We start from the raw sequence: 26,770 nt of genomic DNA, 5'->3' as shown, positions 1-26,770 counted from the left end.
TTTTTTTCGTTTTCTTAGGTATGTTTTTCTTCGTTTCTGTCAGTTTTGTCATTATTTTTTTTTAATTTCTATTGTTACCTTATTGATTTTTTTGGTTTTGTCATAACCTTCATAACTTGTCTTTGTCATTTTTGTACCTTGCTCATGTTCAAAGATCTTTGTAATTTTACGATTAAGTCGTTTAGACTTGTTGCAAAATTATTGTTTAGAAATAACATGAAATAAAGCTAACAATTGTTTGTAAACCAAAACAATTCTTCAAACCAAGGTAGGTACCTATTTTCTCAAAAAATTTAATAGACTTAAATTATATAAGGAAAAGTTAGGATTGGGTGCTTCCTGCTTCTGAAAACATTAAACGCCTGTTTGTAGGCAAGCACTTTTGTTGTATTCAAGAACTTGGAAGCTTATGAAAACTCAAAGCGTTTTCATAAAAAAGCTTACACTGGAAAGCTGTTTTGAGGCGAAGGCAAAATTCGTAATTTTGTTAATAAATCCAATGTATGCTTTATTACAAAATTCCTACAAATATGCAGAGACAATTAATTTAACGAAATATCAAGAGAATGTTTCGCTTACGTTTAGTGAATTCGTGCCTCGCAAGGCCTCGCAACGATTTTGATACTCTGGCTAGAGCTGATGATTTACTTGGGACCTGTGGCGTTAATGATATAATTTGAGGTCAGCTTTAGGATGGAGTGTTGTTTCCTGATCACCTTACCGTAATATGAACTAACAATCAGAGTTCTGATAATAATAAATCCTTCGATTGTGTATAAATGCGACTTGTGTCGTGTAGCTATTTAATAGTAACTAATTAGATATGATATGACAATTGAATTCACGTATTCATAACCTACTCAGTGATACGCGGGAATGAGTTTAGCGAGGAGTTGTTTAGCTGAACTAGTACACAGCTCTTTTTGCCACCTAGACTTAAATTAATCAAATTAGCATTTGGACAGATGGATAAATTTACGTTAAGCTACCTCTGATAACTGATAACAACGTTAAATAATATTATAAAGAACACTTTATCTGAGCACACGCGCTTCGACTTTCGGCCAATCAAATCTCCTTCTTTCCTCCTAGCTCCGTCACTCCTCCAAACGCCCTGTCGTCTTCTGGCTTGACAGAAGCGAGTGACGAGCTCCCGGACTTGGCTTTGACGTTTCGGGAACTAAGGGCAAGGGGCTCGTTGATTTGGTTGGCGTTATCAACAGTCCCCCCCGTAGTGTACGGGAGACGTAGATTCTCGCGTACTCTATCCGTGTCGCCAACATCTAAAACAGCGAGCTTTGCTACCGGGCGTTCGTAAATTCCGCTTATAGTCTGCACCACTGCTTTCCGAGTTCTTCCATCCGGTGACGCTATCGTCCTTATAACTCGGCCCTTCGGCCAACAGTTTCTGGGAAGATTAGGATCTTCGATGACAGTTATGTCCCCCACTTCAATTGGTTTGACTTCAGAGAACCATTTTGAACGGCGAGTGAGAGTAGGTAGGTAGTCATGTACCCACATTTTCCAGAACACGTTAGCCATGAGCTGTGATAGCTGCCATCCTTTCTTCAACGCCAGGGCGCTGTCGTCAAAGGGAACAAATGGTTTCAATCCATTTGAGGATCCTAAAATAAAGTGGTTAGGAGTAAGCACCGGTGAGCTATCATCATCAGTCGGCACGTAAGTAAGGGGCCTTGAATTTATCACGTTTTCGATCTCGATGAGCATATTTTCGAGGATCTCTTCGGTCGGGGCGTGATTTGGTTTGAGCTTGGCTAAGTTCGTTTTCACGCTTCTAACGAGCCTTTCCCAGGCTCCCCCCATGTGGGGAGAGGCTGGTGGATTGAAGGACCACTGCGTCTCCGATGTTACAAATTCTTCCATAAGTCTGTCTTGGTTAACATTTTCTAGAGTGCGTTTTAACTCCTTATCGGCTCCGATGAAATTTGTCCCTCTATCGCTGTAAATGGTTATAGGGACGCCGCGCCTGCACATGATGTTGCGTATGGCTAAGATACAAGAATCAGTCGTCAATGAGCGTACTAGTTGAAGATGGACTGCTCGAATTGTCAGACAGGTAGCCAGAACGCCCCAGCGCTTTTCCTGTTTTCGACCGTTTTTAATAATCATTGGTCCGAAATAATCAATTCCTATAAGAGAACGGTCGATTGAACGCTGCAAGACGACATAATGGTAGGTCGCTCATCAACGGTGGCTGTGGAGTAGCGCTATCATTTTTGCACATCTGACAATTTTTACGTACTGTTTTATAAAGCGCTTTCAAGCCTCCAATGTGATAGCGTTGGCGAAGCTCATTTACAACGGTTTGATGGTTCTGGTGATGGTAGCGTACATGAAAGTAGCGAACGATGAGGGTAGTGATATGATCACTTCTCGGAAGAATTATTGGATTGCTAACATCAAAGGATGCAAACTCGCAAGCTAAGGTTCGTCCACTTACTCGAAGTACCAAATTATCGTCCAGAAACGCGTTTAGTTTATGAAGCGGGCTATTTTTAGGAATATTACGTTACAGAATAAGTAGATTTCGGACCTTTGAAGTTCAGCTTTGGTAAGCGGCCCGGTGGTGCACGATGCACGAAGCTCCGCGTCGGTCAGGGGTCCGGTAGAGCTCTTCCTGTTCAGTCGACAGCTATTTAGATTTGAAATATATCTGAATATGAAGGAGGTGCAACGGAGAAGTTTATTCCACGATGAAAATTTGTGTGTAGGAATAACATTTTTGTCCGGGGACGCTGCATGGCACAGTAAATGCGCACGTAGCTCGATCCCAAGCAACCAAAAGTCACATATTTACTTGAATGAAGGCATTGAAAGTTACATATTGGCTGACAAAGAGAAACAACTGCCCAATTCCCTTTAGTGAACTTTATGTACTCATTAATGAACTTGAAAGTTGCAAAAGTGATTAATATGTACGTTGTATGTGACTTGTTTTGCCCAATTCCCATTAGTGAACTATATGTGCTCATTAACGAACTTGAAAGCTGCAAAAGTGATCAATACGTACGTTATACGGGACTTAAGTCACATAAAGGGCACAAAAGTGCTCAGTACGGGATTTGGTAAATCACATAAAGGGCACAAAAGTGCTCAAACGGGATTTGATAAATCACAAAAAGTGCATTGATGTGCTTTCAAAATCAAATCATCTCTTCGAGTTTTAGTTTCAGTTAGAACAACATCTAGGCGTGGTCTCGTGGTAGCGTGTTCGATTCTCACCACGAAGGTCGGGGTTCGATCCTCAAGCCGGGCAAGTTTTTTTTCAATAAGTAATTTTGTACTTGAGTGACCATTCTGATGCGATATATGTAGGAAATGTAGCAAAGAAGAAATTGAGCAATTTGTCGAGTTTGAAATCCGGCGCGTGGCATCATGGCGGCACCGGTACAGAACACAGTAAATAATCAAGAGAAGGTGATATGAACCGAAGCCAACGGTTCAGTTGAGATAGAGAGAAATCTTTTTGCTCATTTTGCGATTTTTTGGAAGCTGAATTAAGAGGCCGCTGGAAGCTGAATAGAAAATCATTAATACTTGTTTTGGAACTTGAAAGTATCAATAAGAACTTAAATTTTCAGCTGCATAGAACATACTTCATATCAATGATGGGGCTGAGTAAGCGTTTTTGTACCTGTTTTATGGGACTTTTGGTTGCTTGGGATCTCTGTTTGCTCGATAGGTTCTTCAGGCAGCGGCCATTGGCTTGAAGGAAGCCGAAGAAAGGGTGGTCCTTGGAACCATCTACATGTGCTACTTAGGTCAGGATTTTTCTTCCATTTTGTTCCTTCATCTGCGACATTCAGTTTTGATGGTATCCAGTGCCATTCGGAGAGTTCAGATAATTCTAATATTTCGCTCACACGATGAGAAACGAATTGACTGTATCGTCTATGATCGGCTGACATCCAGCTAAGTACGTTTCTCGAGTCGGTCCAGAAGAAACGTTGATCTACTTTAAACGAAATATTTTCGCAAACAGTTTTGGCTAGTCTGGCTCCTATTAAGCTGGACTGTAGCTCAGATCTTGGAATGGATAGAAACTTGAGCGGGGATACTCTAGTCTTCGAGCAAGTAATCGTGCAGTCAATATTTCCATTCTTTTCGAATCTCAGATACACAACGGCTGCCATACCGTTTTCACTGGCATCGACTAGAGTGTGCAGCTGAACGTTTGTGTCAGGGCTTAGCGATACTACAGCGCGATAGCATCTAGGAATTTTAAGTGTAGTTATTTGTGGAAGAACATTTAGCCATCGAGTCCATTTCTGAAACTGTTCGTCCCCGATGGGATCGTCCCATCCGATAGATGTTCTCCAAATCTCTTGTAGGAGGCACTTTAAAAACATCAAAAAGTGTCCGACCAGTCCTAATGGGTCGAAAATTAACATCAGCGTTCGTAGCACTTCACGTTTGGTTGGCTTTCGTCGTCCTTCGAGTAGGTCTTCGTCGAAACGGGGCGATATCTTGAACATGAAGGAGTCGTTTGCGGTATTCCACCACATTCCAAGCACTTTTTCTGTTGTAGCCGCTATTCCGATGTTCATGTTTTTCTCGTCGCAAGTTTCTGGTGGATTGAGTTGCTCTAGTGTTGTAACCACCTTGCGAGAGTTGGAGACAAAATTCCGCGATTCAAACCCAGCGGAGGCGTGAATAGATTTCACTTCACTTGCCAGGGATATGCCTTCTTCTACAGTTTCGGTACTAATTAGCATATCATCGACGTAGTGTTTCTCGATAATAGCGGACACGGCTGCCGGATGTGTCTGCTTAAACTGCTGAGCGTGAGTGTTTTTTACGTACTGCGCCGTACTAGGAGATGACCGAGCGCCGAACGTCATAACTTGCATAACATAGGTGCGTGGAGGGACACCTAGTTCATCACTCCAAAAGAAGCGCTGACAATGTTGGTCAGATTCGCGAATGAGTATCTGATGATACATTTCGCGAATGTCCCCGGATATTCCTACTTTAAATTCCCGAAATTTCAGGAGAACTGAGATAAGAGATGCGAGTTGATCCGGTCCTTTCAGTAGCATGGAGTTAAGCGAGATCCCATGCGAGGTGGCCGCGGCATCCCATACCAGCCTTGTTTTGTTCGGCTTGTTGGGATTGGTGACGGGGAAGATTGGAAGGTACCATGTTCTATCGCGTTTAACATTGAGTTCTTCCTGGGTAAGTTCTCGTGCATATCCTTTTTGAATATAATCATTTATAGTACGCTGCATAGTATCATACAATGTTGGATCTTTAAGGAGTCTTTTTTCCAGGCAGTTCCATCGGTTCAGCGCCATTTTTTTGCTGTCTGGAACACGAATTTCGCTGTATTTCCATAACAAACTTGCTTCGTAACGTCCATTTTTGCGTTGAGTAGTATTGGAGAGTAACGTTAAGGCTTGTTGATCTTCCTGGGAACTGAATGGTTTATCCGGTTTGCAAATACCCATGCTTTCGATCGCAAAAAAATCTTTCATAGCGATGTGAAGGTTGCTGTCAGAAGAGGCGTTGCATGAGCATGCATGACAGGTGTGGTGATACATGTGGTGCGTTGAAGACGTTTCATCAGTGCAGTTACCGTAAACTGTCCATCCTAGCCGCGTTTTTGATGCTATCGGATCTTGCAATTTTCCCTCGCGACTTTTCAGAGGGTTTCCGAGATGTGCATGTTCCAAGCCGATGATTAATCTTGGACTAACGTTTTCGTACGAGTGCACTGGAACATTCCGAAGATGCTTGAAGCTTTTCCGCATTTGCTGCATGTTCAAGGTTTGTGGGCGGACTTGTAAGGATTTCACCGTTCGAATATTTCCAATACGATATCTTTTAGCTGCGTCGTATTTTCCCGAAATTTCTAGATTAATTTTTCGAGACCTGTTCTCCATTCTCTGAGTGCCACTTGTCCATTTAAGGCACAACGGTTGCCGAGGGCCATTTAGTTCAAGCTCGTCTACCAGATTGTCCTCCAGGAGTGTTAGCTCCGAACCATCATCGATGAACGCGTAAGTGCTGACAGTTTTAGTTGGACCGTAGAGCATTATTGGAAGGATTCTGAATAGCACTTCATTACCTGGGCTCTGATTTATGTTGCAACTTCCTTCTACCACATTTGAGTCGTTTGTACTATGCGGCGGTCGTTTGGCTTTGTTGTTATGCAGAAGAGGATGGTGTAGATAGTTACATCCATTGACACCACACTGTTTCTGCTGCCGGCATGATCCATTATGTCGGTTAAGGCATTTACGACATAAGTTTTTCTGTTTGATGGCATCCCATCTTTGATTTAATCGAAGAGCTTTGAATTTCTGACAATTTTCCAGTGCTGAGCAATTTCCAGCGCATATCATGCATCCATGACTCTCTACACTATCTTGATGGTAAAGCACTGTCGCTACGGGTAGATCTTCTTCGGGATCTTCTTCCATTTCATGGAAGTTAACGTATCCTGCATTTTTTCGCGATTTCATGTTGGCAGGGTTGGCAAATATAACTGTGCTTGCGTCTTCAGCTAGAGAGTAGAGCCAGGTACTGTATTCCACTAAACTAGGGTTAGAATGAGCCCTGGCGTGTTGAGCCCATGCCAGTTGGAGTATAGAAGGCAGTTTATTTACGAGCTCGTAACGTAGCGATGCATCGAATGCGAAATCCGGAATTTCGCAAGCCTGTATTGTTGCGCACAAATTTTCTACGGTTATTGCAAATGTTACTAACGTATCCAGCTTTTCGATGGTCGGTGACGGAAGGGAGCGGACTTTCATAATAATGGAGTGTATTATGGATTCGGGCTTCCCGAATAGCATCTTTAGTGTAGAAATCACACCAGAGACGTTGGTCGGATGAAGTAATCGGCTTCTCACTGCATCTAAGGCTTTTCCTGTCAGGCTTTTACGGAGTCGCAGCATATTTTCCTCATTGGAAAATCCACACATGTGAGTAGAAGAGTTAAATGTTGCCAGAAATAACGGCCAGTCCTCGGGATTACCACTGAATTCTGGGAGCTCCTTCGATACAGCTTGACGTGCACGGATTTGGCTCCTATTGAGAATACAAATGTCCTCGACGTCATTGTCCGTTTGTTGGTGATTGGAGCGACTAGCACCTGCCAATGGCGTAGAACGTTGACCGGGTGCAAATTCCTTCGGTCTAGGCAGCACTTCACGTCGTTCCTTTCGCAGTTGATTCGGCAAAACCAGTCCTTGTTCCATCGCTTTGCCTTTAGGTGCTACGTTTGATCTGAGATGCCTGAATGGTTGTGAGAGTTTTTCGTGGTGATGCGGCATGTTCTCCACTAGCTCTTCTGCTAGAGCGTTGTTGGTTCCTAGAAGATCTGCCTTTTCCAACCGCTTTTGAATATCGGATTCCCTATCTATTTCGCTGGTATCTATTTTGCTAGCCACGCTAGCAGCTTCACTTTCCAAATCTTCTAGGATAGCATATTTTTGCTCTAAATACTGCTCTTTTAGACGAGTCATTTCTTTCAATTTTTGTAGTCGACTTGTCTCCGACCGAGCGCTTTTAGGCTTCTCCTTTTCTTCGGATGCATTTCCAAATTCCTTGGCTGTGGTCTTTTGTTGAGCGGTAGAACCTTTATCACACCTTTCTGCATTCTGTGGATTCTTTTTGGCGATACATGCAGCACACGACCATGAAGGTTCATCCGCGACGTTAGAAGAGACCTCTGCGCACGTGAAGTGATACCAGGCTGAGCAGGAATCGCACATGACCATCCTGCTAGTGTCTCGCTCGTCACATGCCTTGCAGTGATGGTCGTTTCGTTTGCGAACGCGACGGACAGGATTCCTTTTTTGTTTGTGAACTGCCTTTTCCAAAATCTTCACGGATTTGTTCACTTTCTTAGGCTTCGGAACGGCGCCTGTTTGTTGTTTTGAACCGGAACTACCGGTTGGTGAAATAATTTTCTCCTCGACGATGTTCTTTTCTTCGGCCTTTTGTATGCTGTCCATGATTGTTAGGTCCGATCCGTTTGAGTCCACGCTCGCCATAAACGAATTTTGTAATGTTTTGAGGCGAAGGCAAAATTCGTAATTTTGTTAATAAATCCAATGTATGCTTTATTACAAAATTCCTACAAATATGCAGAGACAATTAATTTAAGGAAATATCAAGAGAATGTTGCGCTTACGTTTAGTGAATTCGTGCCTCGCAACGATTTTGATACTCTGGCTAGAGCTGATGATTTACTTGGGACCTGTGGCGTTAATGATATAATTTGAGGTCAGCTTTAGGATGGAGTGTTGTTTCCTGATCACCTTACCGTAATATGAACTAACAATCAGAGTTCTGATAATAATAAATCCTTCGATTGTGTATAAATGCGACTTGTGTCGTGTAGCTATTTAATAGTAACTAATTAGATATGATATGACAATTGAATTCACGTATTCATAACCTACTCAGTGATACGCGGGAATGAGTTTAGCGAGGAGTTGTTTAGCTGAACTAGTACACAGCTCTTTTTGCCACCTAGACTTAAATTAATCAAATTAGCATTTGGACAGATGGATAAATTTACGTTAAGCTACCTCTGATAACTGATAACAACGTTAAATCTATATATATAAAAATGAATTTCTGTCTGTCTGTCTGTCTGTCTGTCTGTCTGTCTTTCTGTCTGTTCCCTATAGACTCGGAAACTACTTAATCGATTTACGTGAAACTTGGCATGTGGGGGCATTGGAGGCCGGGGAAGGTTCCTATTCTGGTTTGGGACCCCTCCCCCTAACAGGAAGGGAGGGAGGGGTCTCCCAAATAAAAGACAATTTTTTGCATAACCCGAGAACCCATCAAGCAAATGGTATCAAATTTGGCATGAGGTGATATTTGGGAGCGGGGAATATTTCAATGAATATCAGGTACCCCTCTCACCTCTCAGTGGGGTGATAGGAAGGGGGGAGGGGGGCTACCTTACAATTTTTCATATAACTCGAAAACTAATCAAGATATTGGAACCAAATTTGGCATGGGAAGGTATTTGGATAAGAATAATATTTCAATGATTATTTGAGATCCCTCCCTCTTTCCAGTAGGGAGATATAAAGGGGGGAGGGGCCCTCTTTTTAATATTTTACATAACTCAAAAACTAATCAAGCAAACGGAATCAAATTTGGCATGGGAGGATGTTTGGGAACGTGACATGTTCTAATGATTGTTTGAGATTCCTTGCTTCTTCCAGCGAGGAGAAAGGAAAGGGAAAGAAGTTTCATAAAATTTTTATTGCATAACACAAGAACTACAACAACAAATGGAACCAAATTTGGCATGGAATGATATTTGGGTACGAGAAATGCTTCTATGAATATTTCGTATCCCTCACACCTTCAAAAAGGTGGATGAAAAGGGGGAGAAGAGGTCTCCCTTACAATTTTCAGTATAACTGGAGAGCTGATCGAGCAAATTGAACCATATTTGGCATGTGAAGGTATTTGGATACGAGAAATGTTTCTATTATAAATTGAAGCGCCACCTTTTTTTAACGGAAAGATAAAAAGGGAGAAAGGGGGCTTCCATACATTTTTTTTTGCATGACTCGAGAATTAACAGATTAATGAAATAAAGTAATTGAGAACAAAAAATACTATTGACACATTCCACGCGCTTGTACCGCTCAAAAGTGATTTTAATCCGTTCGCGTATCAAAAAATCTCAAAATTGTTTATAATTTTGATAATTCAAATCACACATCACCAACGGAAAAAGAAAAAAAAGTTGTTTTACACATGTGTTAGATGATTTTTAAAATCAGTTTTTTTGTTGAAAAAAGTGGTGTTTTTGACAACTTTTACAAAATCATGAATTTTAATATATGGATGATTTTTTTTTTTGGAAATATTTTTAGTATGTTCAGAAGCCAAAAATATCGGCTTCATTTTGTAGAAAAAAGAATTTGTTTATATCCAATGTAATTGGTTTGAAAAGCGATCAAAAACAGTCGCAAATGAGTGAATTCACGTCACAAAAAAAGGGAGGTTTTTAATTTTACGAGAAAACTCCGGCATTTTTTTAATTAAAAAAATGAGATTTTCTTTGAAAATGATAAGACGATTCTAAAACTCTAAAATTTATAGAAATCGGTTAGAACCTAGCTGAGTTACAACAGCGCGAATGAGTGAATTCACGTCACAAAATTTGATTTTTTGTTAAATTTTATATGAAAAATGGGCTCTGAGAGCTGTTTTGACCCTCCAGATGGTCGGATTTTTACAAATCGAGCATAATTTAGTTGATTTTTTTAATAAGTTCGTTATTTTCAAATAAAAATACAAAAAAGATTGACCTCTGAACAAAATTGATGGCCTCGGTCAATCACGGAGTAGCAACCATTGGCGATGTGGAACTTGTTCTACTGAGCCACACCAGCGATCGTGGAACTCGAACTGATTGTAATCATAATTTGATTTTGAAGGAAGTAATCCATTTTCTATAACTATGCATTTCGGGTTTAACGGTTTAAGGTGGATGTGAGTAGTTAATCAAGCTAAGCTAAGCTAAGCTAAGCTAAGCTAAGCTAAGCTAAGCTAAAAATACAAAAAAGATTGAAAAAAAAATAAATTTTTTTTTTGGTGAATCTTTATATGAAGACAGTAGTAATTTTAACATATGATCCCTCAATATGTTGCTATTAAAGTGCCAATCAAAATAAGGAAAATGTTAGGTGCAGATACCGAAAATTTATGATTGCAAAAGTCGGAACAACAAAATATCGTTTTTGAAAGTGTACAAAAAATTTGAAGACTCCAAAGAATGGTTCAGTATAATCCCAGTATAACTTTATATTTCGTGACGTGAATTCAGTCAACTACCTTGTACTGTTTGAACTGAGTGAATTCACGTCACAACTTCAAATAAGCATAACTTCGTTCGTTGTTAATTCTAGCGTGAATTCACGTCACAAAAGTAATTAATCACAACAATAACAACTTAAATTTTAAAATAACCAAATGATATTAAATTTGAAGGAAATTCAATTTGCGACCGTTTGCTACATTTTTTTTTTCATTTTCAAGTAAACTGGTCGACTTCTAGAATGATAACAGTGCAGAAAAGTCCGGAAAAGCGATTTCACGTCACGGTGGAATGTGTCTATTATGAATATTATGTTCTCACCCCTCCATTCAATGGGGAGAACGGAAGGGGGATGGTACTTCTTTTAAGTTTATGCATAACTCAAGAATTTACAACGCAAATAAAACCAAATTTGGCATGGGATGGTATTTTAAAACGAGAAATTTGTTTACGTCAAACAATTCCTTTCTTGCAGTGGGATGATAGAATTGGGAATAAAGGAAGGGAAGAGGAGAGAAATGGACAAAACTTAACATGGAAAATCATTTTGGTACGATTCTATGATTATCTGACACACCATGCTCTATTCAGTGAGTAGGTACATGGGAGGAGGGAGGTTTGCCCAATACAGTTTTGTTAGCATTAGTTCTCAATTTATGCTAACGAAGCCAACAAATGGAAACAAATGTGGCATGGAAAGGTACTTGGTTACGAGATATTTTTCTAAGATTGATATAGACCCTTTCGCTTTACAGTGTAGAGAGGAGAAGGAAGAAAGGGGTTCCATTTAAATTTGGTTGTGAAGCTTAAAACTTTTCAACCAAATTAACAATATTTGATACAAAAAGATTTTTGGGAATGAATAAAATGGGTATGATTATTAAAGATCACCCCCCATTCAGCAGGGCGAGAAAGAAGGACAGGGGGTGGGCGGGGGGCCTCTCTTATCAGTTTTCTAGCATAAATCCAGAATATATCAAGCAAAGAAAAACATATTTTATCAGTTGGATGATTTGCGTACGATTTATTTGAGACCCTTCATTTTTTAGGGCGAAGATTAAAGAAACAGATTAAAATAATCAGATCTTTCACACAAATTTATGGATCAATATTCAGAATATAAGTTTAAGTTATTTTTGGGTTGCCATCCGAAACTCCAGCTGCAGCTCTCAGTTTATAGCGGTTGCTTATGAATTATGTTATAATTTGACTTAAAATAAAGCCAACAAAACAGTAACAATCTGAGTAAATTCTGAAAATATCATTCGATTTTGAAAGGTGTAGCAAAGCACACCGGGTCAGCTAGTAATATTATAAAGAACACTTTATCTGAGCACACGCGCTTCGACTTTCGGCCAATCAAATCTCCTTCTTTCCTCCTAGCTCCGTCACTCCTCCAAACGCCCTGTCGTCTTCTGGCTTGACAGAAGCGAGTGACGAGCTCCCGGACTTGGCTTTGACGTTTCGGGAACTAAGGGCAAGGGGCTCGTTGATTTGGTTGGCGTTATCAACAAAAGCTTTTTTTTATGAAAACGCTTTGAGTTTTCATAAGCTGACTGTTTCTCTTATAACCTTCTGGTTGTTACTTTTAACAAAATTGTTCTAGAATAATTTTGTTTTACTTTATCTATTTTAAACAATAACGAAACTTAGCACATCTTAAATCTGACTAAAATATGAAATTTATGAATGAATTTTCAAATTGGAAAATTTACTACCGTTTTTCATTATATATTTTAAGCTTGTTGCACGCAAACATAAATGATTTCACATGAAATGAATGAAACAAAATTAATTATCGACATAATGATTGCTTTCTTAAGGATTTGTTTTCAACTGGCATCACGTTCTTCCATTTTCGAAAATTAAACTTTTAATTTTAACGCTCTTCCGAGTTATTCTGCCGCAGCGTGTATTTTCGAAATCGATTCGCCGAGAGCTGTCAAACTGATAAAGGATTTGTTTACATACAAACCGTTTTCGGCCGCGGATTTTGTTGCTTTTTCCGGAGCAGTTTTTTATCATCTGAAGAAAAAAGATCTGTTACGTGATACTATCCCGATGGCTGCCGGATGCAGCAAGTCGTTTACATCCAAATACGAGGAGGAGTTGCACTACGACGTGGAGTACGAGGATTTTTGCAAGAGCTTTGAATTTTCGGTAAGTTTTGTCTAGTGCGGTTTGTTTTGGTTTTTTAATTCATTTTTTTTTATCTATAAAGAATTCTTCAACCTGCTGGATATGTAACGGATATTACGGTCCCAGCTATGGAGAACCATTGTGTGGCACATGCCACGCTTTTATTTTTCCCAACCACTCGAACGAGGAAGCCGAAGGGCTTGTAACAAAACTTTCCGATGACGAAGATTCCGGTAATGACGAACCACCGGAGAATGGATCGGAGGCCAAAGATCGCACCGACGATGATGAACCGTCGGATTATGACTTGGTGGAACGTCCCCGCCCGGCTGCCCCTCGCAATCTGAATCAATACATTGACATGTTGTCTCAAGCGCGTGATACCGATGAGTCGCAGCAGAAAATTTGCTCACTTCCGGTTGAGGTGCTGCTCTCAATTTTCTCCCATCTGGACGATCTATCGTTATGGAACGTCAGTGAGGTGTGCAAACAATGGAAGCGGATTCTGGAAGTGCACACTCCGCAGCAGATGTGGAAAAAGTACACAAAGGAGAGGTGGCCCTTGTTCCAGCAGATCTCAACCATCCCGAACTGGTTACATGTTAGTCAATTTACATTTTTTAACTTACAAAAACAAATTTAATTTCCTTTTTTCTTCTTTAAGATGTACGGTGCACTGATGAATTCATGTTTCTGTCGGACATGTTTGATCCAGATGGCCCTGAAGACGCCGATGCGTGGTCGGGTCAATCATATGCGAGCCAACCGGCTTCGAAGCGACATCCGATCCCTGGATCTGGATGCCACCGAGGGTATCGATGCGGTAGCCCTCGATAACCAGCTCTTTCACTGGCAGGCGTCGATTCTCGGCCCCGCCGGAAGTCCCTACGAGGGAGGCAAATTTTTCCTCTACATAGTCATTCCCTGTTCGTATCCGATGCTGCCGCCACAGGTTCGGTTCCTTACCAAGATAGTGCACCCGAATGTGTCCCGCCATGGCGATGTCGGAATCGATATCATTCAGCACAATTGGTCCCTGGCTCTGACCATCTCGAAGCTGCTGCTTTCGGTGCAGAGTCTGCTAACCGATCCGTTTACTCAGGTGCGTAGATATAGAACAAAAATTGTAGATCTTAAGTTTAGGATGGAGTACAATTAAAAAAATCCTTTAGAAACGAAACATGATCTAAAAAACCTTTGACTTGTTCTATACATTTCATGATTTTAGTTGAGAAATGGTTAAATTTTTATTCTCAAATCTTATCATTCAGCAGACTCAAATCAAACCAAGCCAGATGTGTTTTTTTTACCTATCTTTTTTTAAGATGTTTCATTGCTTAAAAATATGCTTTTCTAACTTTACAGATCTGCATGGAACCGGAACTCGGCCGGATGTACGAGAACGAGCGGCCCAAATTCGAGGCCCTTGCCCGGAGATGGACCTGGAAGTATGCCATGTACGAAGTACTGCCCCCGCTAGAAGGTCTCTTCTAAGCCAAACTTGCTGAGTTGCTCTGGGAGAATAAATACGCAGAACAGGAGACACGAGAATTCAGAATATTAGTCATTGCGAATATCTATTTATACTTATATTTAACTCAAAAAACCAATGTATTTAATACTTACACACAACCACAACGCAACACAGAAAATCTTTACACTTCAGTAGAATGTATGATGTGTGTTTCCGCGAGACGGCGAAAGAAGATTGCGCTGATGAAATTAGCTCCTAAGTTTGCTCGACCAGTTGGTCGAATAATTTTGATTGAATACTTTTCGGTAGAACGTTTGAAAGCTCAACACGACGATATGGCGATTAAGACTCAGCATTAAGAACACTTTTTAGCAGTACACACAAATTTTGTAGATTTAGAACGCTTGAAAAAAAAACACAAATTATCGATAGAAGGAAATAGAATCCTGCTTTCATACATGTATACCGAGAGGCATTTCCTGCGGAAAATAATTCCTCGCTTCACATTTGGATTGTTTCTTAACGCTATTGTAGGCCATCAAGTGGTAGAGTTGATAAGTTGTTCAGTTAGTTTTTAGAGTAGGATTTTTGCAAGCGTACAACGACTAATTTTTGTTTTAAATCTCCCCTAAGTGGCAGAATATTTGTACTAGTTTTTGGTTTGGAAAGTGATTTAACGGAACCTGGTAAGGAAGTGCAACCAGAACTTATTGATGTGACTGAATAAAACAATTATTTGAAAGATGTGATGAAAATAAGGATTTTTTAGTCTTTTCAATTAGGGACATTCTCAGAAGCAAAAAACAACATCAACTCTAGAAGTATTTTATTCGACGAAAAGAAAATTTACAGCTGCGGTTTGTTATTCCTTATTTGAAAGTTTTACTGTCTTTTATATAACTTTTTTTTCTCTCTCTCTCTCTCTTGGCGGGAGTGATACATTTTTTACAACCATCTCTGGTTTTTAGCGTCGTCTTAACATGCTTTTAGAATTTGTTTTTGAAACCTACACATTTTGTATTGCTAAACACAAGTTTTTTTTTATTATTATTTTCTCGTTTTTTCGTGTTTGGCCTATGGTGAAATTGTGATGTCGTAATTGAGCTAGCTAATTGTCTTTTGTTCCTGGGGCACTACAACAGCCCTCGACTCAAACTGTGCCTCAATTAACTCTATAAGCGTCTTCTTATCGTTTTTGTTTCTTATGTCACCTATGTAGAAACTTTATTCCCTACAGAAATCATCGCCTAGCCGAATCGTCCTGTGATAGGCTTCGCTCTAGTAGATCGTTCCCTGCCTGCTGGTGCGAGTTGGCCTGATTGATCCCGGGAGGAGGAGCCTGCAGAATGAGTGGCGCTCCAGAGGTTGAATCGACTAGTGCCATTTCCTGACCGTAGTCTTCGTCCGGGAAGTCATGGTCACAGTGATGCTCACCGCAGATTTTACACTCGTACAGATTCGGCTTCAGGGTGTTCATGATTTTCTGCAAAAACGAAATTTGTTACTCGAGGTATGACTGTAAATTCATTCAGAAACCCACCTGTCCCAGAGTGTCTCCCTCGGCACGGGCAATCTGGTAGATGGCAAAGGCGGGAATGCAAATGAGAGAAGCAGCCGTGATGGTCCACCCGAGACCGTGAGCCCATCCCGGATAGTTATATTTGCCGTTGTGGTACGTCGGTGCTTCGTAATTGATCAAACTGAAGATCCAAAGGGACTGTGGAGAAAAAATGGGTAAGAAAGTTGAAATTTGATTTTGGTCAAATGTGGACATTCTCTTACAAGAAATAATGGGGCTTATTCTGCGACTCGAGTGACGTGACTTACGAAATTTCATATCGCTTTTCTGGCTTAAATAGCCACTCTAGCCTCAAAATTTTCGTACGGATGAGCTGTTATTGGTCTTTAGAGCTCATCGATACACAAATTTCTTTTCTGAAGCATTTTCTGAAGTCAGGACAAAGACGTGATATTTCGTGAGTCACGTCACTCGAGTCGCAGAATAAGCCCCAATGTTCTAATCATTTGATGGGATTAAAATGTCACCTGACTGAGCATGACAATGCGTATGAGAAAAACCCTTTTACAATCCGAATTTTAAACTTCGCTATGCCACGAGTTCATTTTTTCAACCGGTGTGTGAGTAACAATCATTGTAACAGCTTGATGAATAAACGTTTTTGCATGTACCTACAAAATGGTTGATCATACCAACAAAGGTCATAATCTCTTGCATTTTTTTGTTTTATACTATAAGGACGTTGACATCTTCGGGTCTGTTGATGGGCTGAAACAATTTTAAATCGTCGGCATACGCAAGTTTTGGTCTATCGAGAAGCAACAGCACGTCGTTGAAGTAGATCAGGAATATTATGGGTCCTAGGTGGCTGCCTTGAGGTACTCCAGAAGAGGCAGGGAATTGATTGGAAAATGATTCAGCTGTTTCGTCCTACCAGGTAGCTATGGAACCATTCCAGTAAAGAGCCGCAAATACTGATACGATCAAGTTTGGCGATGGCTATTTTGTGGTTTACCTTGTCGAAAACCGCGGACAGGTCAGTGTAGATGACGTCGGTTTGAGATCCTCGGGCAAAGCTGTCTTGTACAGTAGAGGTGAACGTTTGTTGTCGTAGAACGCTTAGCTATGTATGAATGCATGTTGTTCGTTAGAGAAATAAAATTTGCAATACGAGAAAAATAGATCTAATACAACCAGCTCAAACAGTTTGGCAATCGCACTTAAGGTGATCGCAGACAATGACACCAGCCGTGAGATCCGGCGGCGAATTATCAGCGGAAGTCGTGCCTACTATGGATTCCAAAAGCAACTGCGGTCGAGAAGACTTAGCCCTCGCACGAAGTGTAACCTGTATATGGCGCTCATTAGACCGGTTGTTCTCTACGGGCACGAGACATGGATATTGCTCGAGGAGGACCTGCGTACACTCGGAGTATTCGCGGCGCAACGAGCGAGGTGGTTAGACCAAGTGGAGCGTGATCTGGCGAACGTGGGGTGCCCGAGAAATAGGAGAACGGTTGCCATGGACCGAGTGAGTTATGGGAATTATGTTCGTCAAGTTATGTCGTGAGACGGAATACTATGTAAATAAAAAAATGAAATAAAAAAAGGCAGAAATACCGCAATAATTGTTAACATTCTTCCTGTCAACTTTTTGGGGAACCGAAAACGTGTAAACCTCTTTCTAAATGGAGAGGAATGTGGATTTCATAAGCGATGCTTAGAAGATGCGTAAGCAGATGCGGTATGTAACGCTTTAGGAAAGTCACTGGCATGCCATCCGGACCTGCACAAAGACTGTGTTTCAGCTTTGCAGTCATCTTCAAGTTGGTATCGTCATCGAATACGATGTGATGAAAGAAAGTACTCTGACGTACAGTTCGTGGACATATGTAAAACTGTTCCCGATGCGTAAATTGATTAATCTTCACCTGTTAAGGGTGTTCGGCTGATCTTCACCAGGTAAGTACGGTGATTCCGACCAGACCTTCAACAATGCATGTCTATGTCGTCTAGTGGCCATTAATACGTCTGCATAGGTTCGTGATCTTTTTGGCAACCAATATCTGTATTTCAAAATGGAATTCAATTGGAAGTTGGTTGAATTTAGGATAGTTTAGACGTAAGATGTGTTAGTAGTAAATTATTTTTTTTTTTTTTTTGTTCTTTTTTCTCCGGGATTTTAAACCAGGTAGGTTTATTCATCCCGAAGTGGAGCGTTTCATGGGTTTTTAGTAGATAGTTTTGTATTTCTCCCTGGTGTTATCTTTTCTGTTTCTTGGTCCTTGGGTTTTTCCATTAGCTTGGATTTATAGTTGGTGTAGAAGATTCGATTTCTTGAGGAAGCTGATCAACTTTTTCTCTTCGTCGGGGCAGGGGGCGAGGATTTGGCGGAGTGATGTTGAGAGGGAACATGAGGATCTGTGGGTGTGGTATAAGGAACAGTTGGTGAGGATATGCTTGATCGTGATCTGCACGTTGCATGATGGGCATGTGGGTGGATCATCTCTGGTTATTAGATGTAGTAAATTATTAAAATAAAGAAAATGTAATAAAAAAAAAAAAAAAAAAAATGTACACGCTCATTTTCATTTAAACATTTTCGGTTCAAAAATAACCATTTTATAGCTTTGGCCCAAAAACTGCCAATATGGTTATTTTTAAAGAATTTTTACTTCTCAAATTTTAACCATTTTTGTAGTTCTTGAGCATTAACCACAAAATGTTTGAATACTTTGGTTTTCCTATCGTAGCCATTTTGAAAATTGCCAATTTGCAGACAAACGCGTTTTTCGAAACTCCATTATTCCGCGTAACTGGATCGAGTTCCAGATTAAATCGGTCCTTGTAATTTCGGAACACATCAAATCTGTTGGTGGTGATCAAAGGTAAATATTTTAATATTCGTTATCTAAAAATTGCAACCTTACAATAAACAAATGAAATTAAATTTCAGGACATCGATGAAATATGACCCCGTACGAAAAGGAGAACTCGGATTACACTTCCGGTAAGCTTTAACATTCCTTAAAATACTTTTGAATCCTTCCAAGGATGGAAGGGTTGGGTACCTAATAAAGAATTTTTGTTTTAGGTATTGGTGCGAAAATGCGAGCTACTCTACTCTTCCGACTGTTTTTTCACCATCCGGAAGAAGCGGGAATGGGCTGGACTGCTTTAAAAACATCACCCGCCGGTCAAAAATTAATACCTCACCCCTCGTGAACGAACAGTACTGGAGTCAATGATATTTTGACCATTTTCATCTTCAAAATGTCACCAAAGTATATCGCCACTTCCGGCGATGTCCGGCACCGGCGTTATATTAATTTTTTTTATCATTTTAATTCGGTAGTAGTGGGAGGAGAGGGGCCTTTGATGCTACCGGGTGTTTCAACGGTATTCATCTAGCGATTTTGCCTTAAAATCTTGTTATAAAGTATCATCTCGGTATGAATAAAATTTACTTGCATGGGAAACAAAACATACCTAATTTAAAAAAAAAAAACAATTGTATCTTCTTGTTGAGGTCATGTGCATTTACGATTAACAGCGATAACTGTTTTAATATAGTGTATTGGTTTCAATTAATAAAAATACTAAATAGAAACCGGAAATTTTAATGAAATTTTTACTAGAAACTCTTCAAAATCTGCAAATTATCCAGGAGCTCCTTAAAAACGGTTAGAGAATAACCTTTTTTTCAACTTCTCCGCTAGAATCTCATTCGGTTGAAAAATAACCATATTCGAACTTCTCCCCTAGAAGTCATTTTATGACTTCTCATGGAGAACTCATAAAATGACATTTCCCGGGAAAAGGTCAAAAATGGTTATTTTTGAAACATAAACGGTTTAATTATTTCTAGCGTGTACATGCGCGGCCCGCGTAAACTGCGCTTCCCTCTTTTGACCCGTTCTTGCTTTCGTTCTACATAAAAGTCTTGATTGGAGTCTCCTTTGGATCTTGTGAGGCTTGGTCCAAAGTTAATCTTCCAGAATTCGATGGCAATTTTGATATGATACGGTATATTACATTCAGTCGCCAATTTAAGTGTCGCATTGCTGCAGTTTGACGACCTCCACCTTACTGTTTTTAGTACTTCTGATCTCCAGGTATCTTCCAAGTTTGCGAGGCGAGATAAAAAAAAATAAATACACGTATACTGGACAGCTCACGAAATATGTCTTTCTGTCGTTTCACACTAGTTTAGCACTGCTTTATGCTCGATGCCCAAATTTGATTACAAAATTAACAAATATATCCTCTGACAGCTTAGTAAGCTAAGCTACACTTAAAACTAACAAAGTGACAAGGTGTAATTAAATTAGGTTTTGTACGACTCGTAATAATCAGTGTTCAAGTTATGTAGCAGATCAATTCCGGTCCCTGTATATATTAAAAAAAAAACAACAACAACAATTTAGAAAAAAAAACGAGATCAAGTTAAAACGTTTCACGGTTTGTTCAATCTTGCTTAAATTTGGCATGTTACTGTCTTTTGATAGAATGATCATTGTATCCCTGGAGTCTTTTATTAAACGTTTTATTTTTATTTTTGAGCCCAATTCTAGAAACCCCATTTTTGGAATATTTCAATTTTATTCCAAAAGCCAGCATTACTGTCAAGGTTGAATAATCTTAGCTGCTAGAGTTTTCAACCCACTATATTATTATACCAACCTATTGAATTCTTCGTTTTAAATTAAATTTTTATTTTTTCTCTGGATTTTTTAACGGCTGAATTTAGTCTAAAACTGTGATTAATTTTAAACTATTCCAAAAATAAATGCATTTCAATCTTTTTTTCGATCTTAAACTAACAGAAAACAACAGTATTGTTGGCAAAAGTGAATTGCAAATAATCGATAGCAAACAAGCCTGAAGCGCGTTAGATTCATCATGTTTTGTTCTTCCCATACTTGTTTCAGTTATTTTACTGATGTACACTGCAGTTCTGCTTTGTTTATTTATTAGAACATTAATGAAGCATCAATGTTACAGTGAAACAATTACACTAGTTTACAAAATTTTAAAAAAATCGTGAACTCGATTAACTGAACAACATTTTTAATGTAAAATCGGGCGCTGAATCCGAAAATGAAATTCAAAAAAATCTCAGTAGAACCGTTTTTGAGTTATGCTCCAAATATGAAATTTCGAAAAAATTAAAAAAGTTCTTGTACTTAGATTGAAATATCTCGGACGACACAACAGTAATTTGAAATCTCTTTTTTGCATATTAAAGATGAATGAATTTTCTATCGATCATCTGAACACTGTTTTTGCGTTTGACCAACAGTATTGTTGATATTAGTGACTTTATGAGGAAGAAAATTATAAAAAACTAATTTTTTTACAGAAAATTTTGTTTCAACTAAAGTTTTTGACTCGATGGTAGCATTTAAAAAATCTGATTTTCTTTTGCGCTTAAATGTCAGTTTATAACAAAGATTTCAAGTGGTTATTTATCAAAATCGGTTGAAAATTGAAGAAGTTATGGCTACTTTACCATAACTGTAATTTTTGAAGTTTTTAATAATTTAACGAACCGCAGTACTCTTATCATAGTATAGGAAGAATGAAACATGATAAATCTCATTCGCTCCAAGCCAAAATTATTTATTAGCTTACCAAAAGGTCACATGCCAAGTTTCAGGAAGATCTGACCATACGGAGGGGTTGCTTGAGTCTCAAACGTGAATAAAATTTTGAGGTATTTTGCCCGGAAGGAACGAAAAATACTGGTTTTTCATCAATAACTTTTTTCATCACTAGCTGATTGTTTTTTATGGTTGATTTTCTTAAAGCCTAAAATGAGACAAATATTTCACCCGAAGACTGTAACTCGATTGGATTTGAAACAGAAAAGTTATTGCGGTTCAAAGGCCGCAAATTTTGTCCAACACGCAATGAGTACTTTTTACGCATTGCGTTTTATACGACAATTTTCGACCAAAATACAATCTTTGAACCGCAATAACTTTTCTGTTTCAAATCCAATCGAGTTACAGTCTTCGGGTGAAATATTTGTCTCATTTTAGGCTTTGAGAAAATCAACCATAAAAAACAATCAGCTAGTGATGAAAAAAGTTATTGATGAAAAACCAGTATTTTTCGCTCCTTCCGGGCAAAATACCTCAAAATTTTATTCACGTTTGATACTCAAGCAACCCCTCCGTATGGTCAGATCTTCTTGAAACTTGGCATGAGACCTTCTGGTAAGCTAATAAATAATTTTGACTTGGTGCGAGTGAGATTTATCATGTTTCATTCTTCCTATACTATGATAAGTGTTCTGCGGTTCGTTAAATTATGAAAAACTACAAAAAATACTATTATGGTAAAGTAGCCATAACTTCTTCAATTTTCAACCGATTTTGATAAGAAACCACTTGAAATCTTTGTTTTAAATTGAAATTTAAGTACAAAAGAAAATCAGATTTTTTAAATGCTACCATCGAGTCAAAAACTTTAGTTGAAACAAAATTTTCTCTAAAAAAATGCGTTTTTTATAATTTTTTTCCTCACAAAGTCACTAATATCATCAAAACTGTTGGTCAAACGCAAAAACAGTGTTCAGATGATCGATAGAAAATTCATTCACCTTTAATATGCAAAAAAAAGATTTCAAATTACTGTTATATCGTCCGAGATATTTCAATCTAAGTACAAGAACTTTTTTAATTTTTTCGAAATTTCATATTTGGAGCATAATTCAAAAACGGTTCTACTGAGATTTTTTTGAATTTCATTTTCGGATTCAGCGCCCGATTTTACATTGGAAATGACCTTCAGTTTACTGAGTTCAAAAATGCTGTAAACTAGTGTTATTATTTCAACAATTTTATACCAATTGTGGAAGCTTTTATATTTGTTGACTTTTCTATTTCGTTCATTTCAGTTAAAGCTTTTAGCACTGATAGTAAATCACAGTCAGTATCATTCGCGCTTTCAGAAAATTTGCAGCACTGTATCGGAATATAGACATGAATAAAAGAGTGCTATCACATCTTTTTATATTTTGTTATTTGTTATTTATTTCTAATCAACGGATTAATGATGAAATGATTTCTTAAAATTATAATTAATAAACAAAACATTTAACTCAAACTATGGGGTTCTCAAGGTCCTTATCACTTTTTTCGAAAAACATCCCTGGAAACGTCGAAGTCAAAATGCTCCGAAAAACGGTTGAACTGTTTTTAAATATTTAAACGATCTGTTAATTTTGTATTTTGATATGCATTCATTGAAATTACACTGAAAATTGATAAAGGTTTACTGATTACTCGAAAATAAAACAATACTGAAAAATCTGGCAATTGAATTAAAATAAAACATAAAACCCGTTTAAAAAAGCAAACATAATGCTTAGGTGATATTTTGAAGCAACACTGCTGGACCAAATGTGAAAATAAACAGACATTTAAACGTGAGTTTAAACAATTTTTTTTGCGATTCCTGAAGTGCTAGTTTAACTTTGATAATTTGAGCTTTTAGAAAACTCATAACTATAAAAAACTGTACTAGGTTTTTATGTTTGGTTCTGAAGAAAATATTCAGTTACCTTCCAAGAATAAACAGCAGTTAAGAATAATTTCATCGTGGTCCGATCTGACTCAATTTCTTTATGTTTCCCTGTTCACAAAAATAGGAGCAGTTTTATCCAGCATTGTATAAATCTGATGAAATTTTCTCTTACAAACGAAGTGGCTCCAGAGAGTGAATGACGGTCTTGACCCCAAAGAAAAGCAATAGTCGACTAATCACCAAATTTTTAATTAGCAAAATCGTGCTCAGCAATAATCACGAACCATTCGAGATAAAAATATGTCTCTTGAAATTACAAACCCTTAAAGGAGACATTTTAGAAAACTTGTGCGGGCACAACTGGCAGCCCTGTCCAGATTGTTAACAAGCAAGACCCAAGGTTGCCGAAATCACAGAAAAATCTGTAATTTCACAGAATTTTGATCAAATTTTCATCACAGAATCTGTGTCACAGAACACAGAATTTTGAAATATTCACAGATATCACAGAATTTTAGAATTTTTAATGGATTTTCAAAATTTTAATTTTTTGGTCAATATCAAATTGAGATTTCTTACTTCGAGTTAGAAAAATATGATAAGATTGGTAATGGTAATTGTTTTTGTCCTACAAAAATGTAAAAAAGACCCATTTTATCATGAATTTTCTATGAAATTCAAGGAAATAGCATCACAGAAAATCATCACAGAATTTTTGGGCGAAATCACAGAAAGGCAGTTTTTTTTTCTCAAAAACACTGAATTTTTTTCGGCAACCTTGGCAAGACCGTGTGTGTGACCACCGCTATATACAGATTTTTCTGTATTAAGCATACAGATTTTTCAACGTTAAAACAGATAAGATACAGATAAAGATTTTCATACAGATTTTCAAACCTCAATACAGATTTTAAAAGATTTAAAAAAATAATAATAATAAATAAAAATCATCTGTTGATAGAGTGCCAATGCATTGGCATTGCAATGGGTTAGTTCAGTAAAATCTACCGTAAATATTGTAATGTTTGCAACTAAAAAAAATTTCTTGTATGGTTTTATAATTTAAATCAATTTATTTAGGTCCATAATTTTACATGGTTTTTGGCCAAGTGTAACCATGTATCATTTTCTTCAAATGTCAACATGAAGGGGGACGTATGAGTCACGGCGACTCAAAATTTAGCATAATTAAAAAAAAGATTGGTAAGAGATTTACCAAGGGGTCACATTATAATACGTATTACGTTACATATTAATCTTGTCTAAGCAATGAATTCTCAAAAAGAGTAGAAAATTCTTACGCCGCACACAGGGGTAAATGCACCTAATAAGCGATCAAAATTATTTGCGGACGAACGGTAAACGGTAGACATTTGATGTCTTCGCAACATTTTTATATTTTTAAATGATCTATCAAATTCTTGAAAGAAAAAAGTGATTTTTTCACCTGGAAGGGAGATAAAAAAATTATTTCTTGAAACAATTAGTTTAGGGACTTGATGTCTTCACAAAAGTTGTAGATCTTATTATTTTAAGCAACTTTGTTGACGACACCATCAAGATCGCATGAAAAACATAAAAGTTACGAGCATTTTAAAAATAACGAGCATTTTAACAAGTAATTTTGAGTTTTTATTTAATATATTTTTTATTTTACGATTTACAAACTTGGTATATTTGAGAAAGTTGTTCAAATTGTTGAAACACACAATTTTGTGGAACATTTCAACTACATATTTCAACTAAGAAAGGAGATATACTACGAAGCATCCAAAATAATGCCTTTTTTAGTAAGTTATAACTTAGGAGTTCGGAGGGGTTCGGATAATTTTTTGAGTGGGTTTTGTAGGTCAAGTTATTGAATTTCCATTGATATATAAATTTAACATTAGTTTTTAGTAGATTTTCTACAAACTAGCAATCAAAAATGAGATTTTTCCTCTAAAAACAGGAAAAATTGGGGTTTTTTTCTTCGAATTTTAAGTGTTTCTAGAGGAAAAACGCTATGGCTATGAAGGTTAAGTTAAAATTCCGAAATGACAGAAATCTGATTCAGTCTGAATTCGGTTTCAAGTTCATTTTAAGAATTCACAATCATCTTTAAGGGCTAAATAAAAGTTTTTAATTTGTCAAACTTGTAGCCAATGTTGAAAATTCTTAGGTTGAAATACATACGAGATCATAATTTCATATTTTACATTTCGATTTTAAATAGGGGTTGCTCCAGGCTTTGAATCGCTTTACTTAAATTAGTAGCTATTATTTAAAAGATTTCTATTATTTTAAAATCATGATCGAAATGTTCAATAAATTTCAAACTTGATATCAAGGGTTATGTTAGGATGCAAATAATGCTTCTTGTCTATTATCTACATATAGATCCCTTAAGATTTCGGACATGTGGTTAAATTTTAGCACTTTTTTATACAACTTCACTTAAAATTTTTTGACTTCCACAGCACCAATAGAATTTAGAGGCAAAACTTAAAAGGGGTCATGGGGTTTAAGGTAGGCTTGCCAGATACTTTCAGAGAAAGGCGGAACATTTCACGAAAAAAAAGCGGGACACAGCGGAAAAAGCGGGACATTTAAGAAAATATTTAAAAAAAAACTATAATTGTGTAGCCAAACATAAACGTTTACCATCAGCAAACTTGTTCATAAAAAGTACACTAAGTACAGTTTTTAACGCAGATTGATTTTACTCAGTTTTTCTTACATGTCTTTTATTTACAGTGATTTTTGCCATATGCACCGTTTTTTTTTCACGGTTCTCGCAAATTAACACGTTATTTGAAAGAAAATATTTCAAGTCGTACATGTTAACGGCGGATTTGAAAGCGCGTTAAAAACCATTGTGTAATTTTCATAAAAATTAGTTTGTTTGGTAAAAAAAAATTGTTCTGAAGCTTGAAAAAATCAAGAAAACTTCCATCTTTATATGCTTTGGACAATTGAGTCAAAAAAGGTGGTGTATAATATTTGGAAACTTAACTAAGATTCCGGCGAAAAAGTTAATCTCTATAATTCTAAAATTTATAATTATCTGGAGGCAACTTTAACAATTTTTTTTTCATACATTACGTGCTGCAAGAACACCTGAATCAGAATCTTACTGTGATGCTAAGAGCTTTAGATTTATTCTGTATTGTTCTTATATAAACTTTGAAAAATGTTGCTTATTTTAAGAAAAAAGTTGATTTGAAAGATTTTCTGTTCATCATAGAATTCAAATTGAGACAAAGTTTGATTTTTTCCGGTGTCAGTCAGCTAACTTTGTAAA

At 37.8% G+C, this 26,770-nt stretch overlaps 2 protein-coding genes across 4 annotated transcripts in view; one reads left to right on the top strand and one right to left on the bottom strand.

The window, feature by feature from the left end:
* Nucleotides 1-12,776: 12,776 nt before the first annotated feature.
* Nucleotides 12,777-14,979, top strand: LOC129746058 (uncharacterized). Its single transcript, XM_055739488.1, has 4 exons — nt 12,777-12,982; nt 13,044-13,562; nt 13,626-14,063; nt 14,327-14,979. The coding sequence occupies exons 1-4, from the start codon at nt 12,884-12,886 to the stop codon at nt 14,453-14,455; spliced, it is 1,185 nt and encodes a 394-aa protein (XP_055595463.1). The 5' UTR covers nt 12,777-12,883; the 3' UTR covers nt 14,456-14,979.
* A 265-nt stretch (nt 14,980-15,244) lies between these two features.
* Nucleotides 15,245-26,770, bottom strand: part of LOC129746057 (sodium- and chloride-dependent GABA transporter ine) — a 63,404-nt gene continuing 51,878 nt past the window's right edge. For all 3 annotated transcript variants that reach the window (XM_055739485.1, XM_055739486.1, XM_055739487.1), the window contains 2 exons: nt 15,976-16,152; nt 15,245-15,918 (listed from right to left, as the gene is read on the bottom strand). In XM_055739485.1, coding sequence (XP_055595460.1) covers nt 15,676-15,918; nt 15,976-16,152 — 420 coding nt within the window. In that variant the 3' untranslated portion in view covers nt 15,245-15,675. The remainder of the gene's footprint in view (nt 15,919-15,975; nt 16,153-26,770) is intronic.

Source organism: Uranotaenia lowii, chromosome 2, assembly GCF_029784155.1.
Source record: "Uranotaenia lowii strain MFRU-FL chromosome 2, ASM2978415v1, whole genome shotgun sequence".
Classification (NCBI taxonomy): Eukaryota; Metazoa; Arthropoda; class Insecta; order Diptera; family Culicidae; genus Uranotaenia; species Uranotaenia lowii.
The sequence above is the reverse complement of the archived record's forward strand: the minus strand, read 5'-3'. Positions and strand labels throughout refer to the sequence as shown.

Bases quoted from the DNA above. Each gene is read 5' to 3' on its own strand.
- LOC129746058 (XM_055739488.1), top strand. From the start codon at position 12,884: ATGGCTGCCGGATGCAGCAAGTCGTTTACATCCAAATACGAGGAGGAG. The intron at 12,983-13,043 runs GTAAGTTTTGTC...TTATCTATAAAG, and splicing joins GCAAGAGCTTTGAATTTTCG to AATTCTTCAACCTGCTGGAT. The intron at 14,064-14,326 runs GTGCGTAGATAT...CTAACTTTACAG, and splicing joins TAACCGATCCGTTTACTCAG to ATCTGCATGGAACCGGAACT.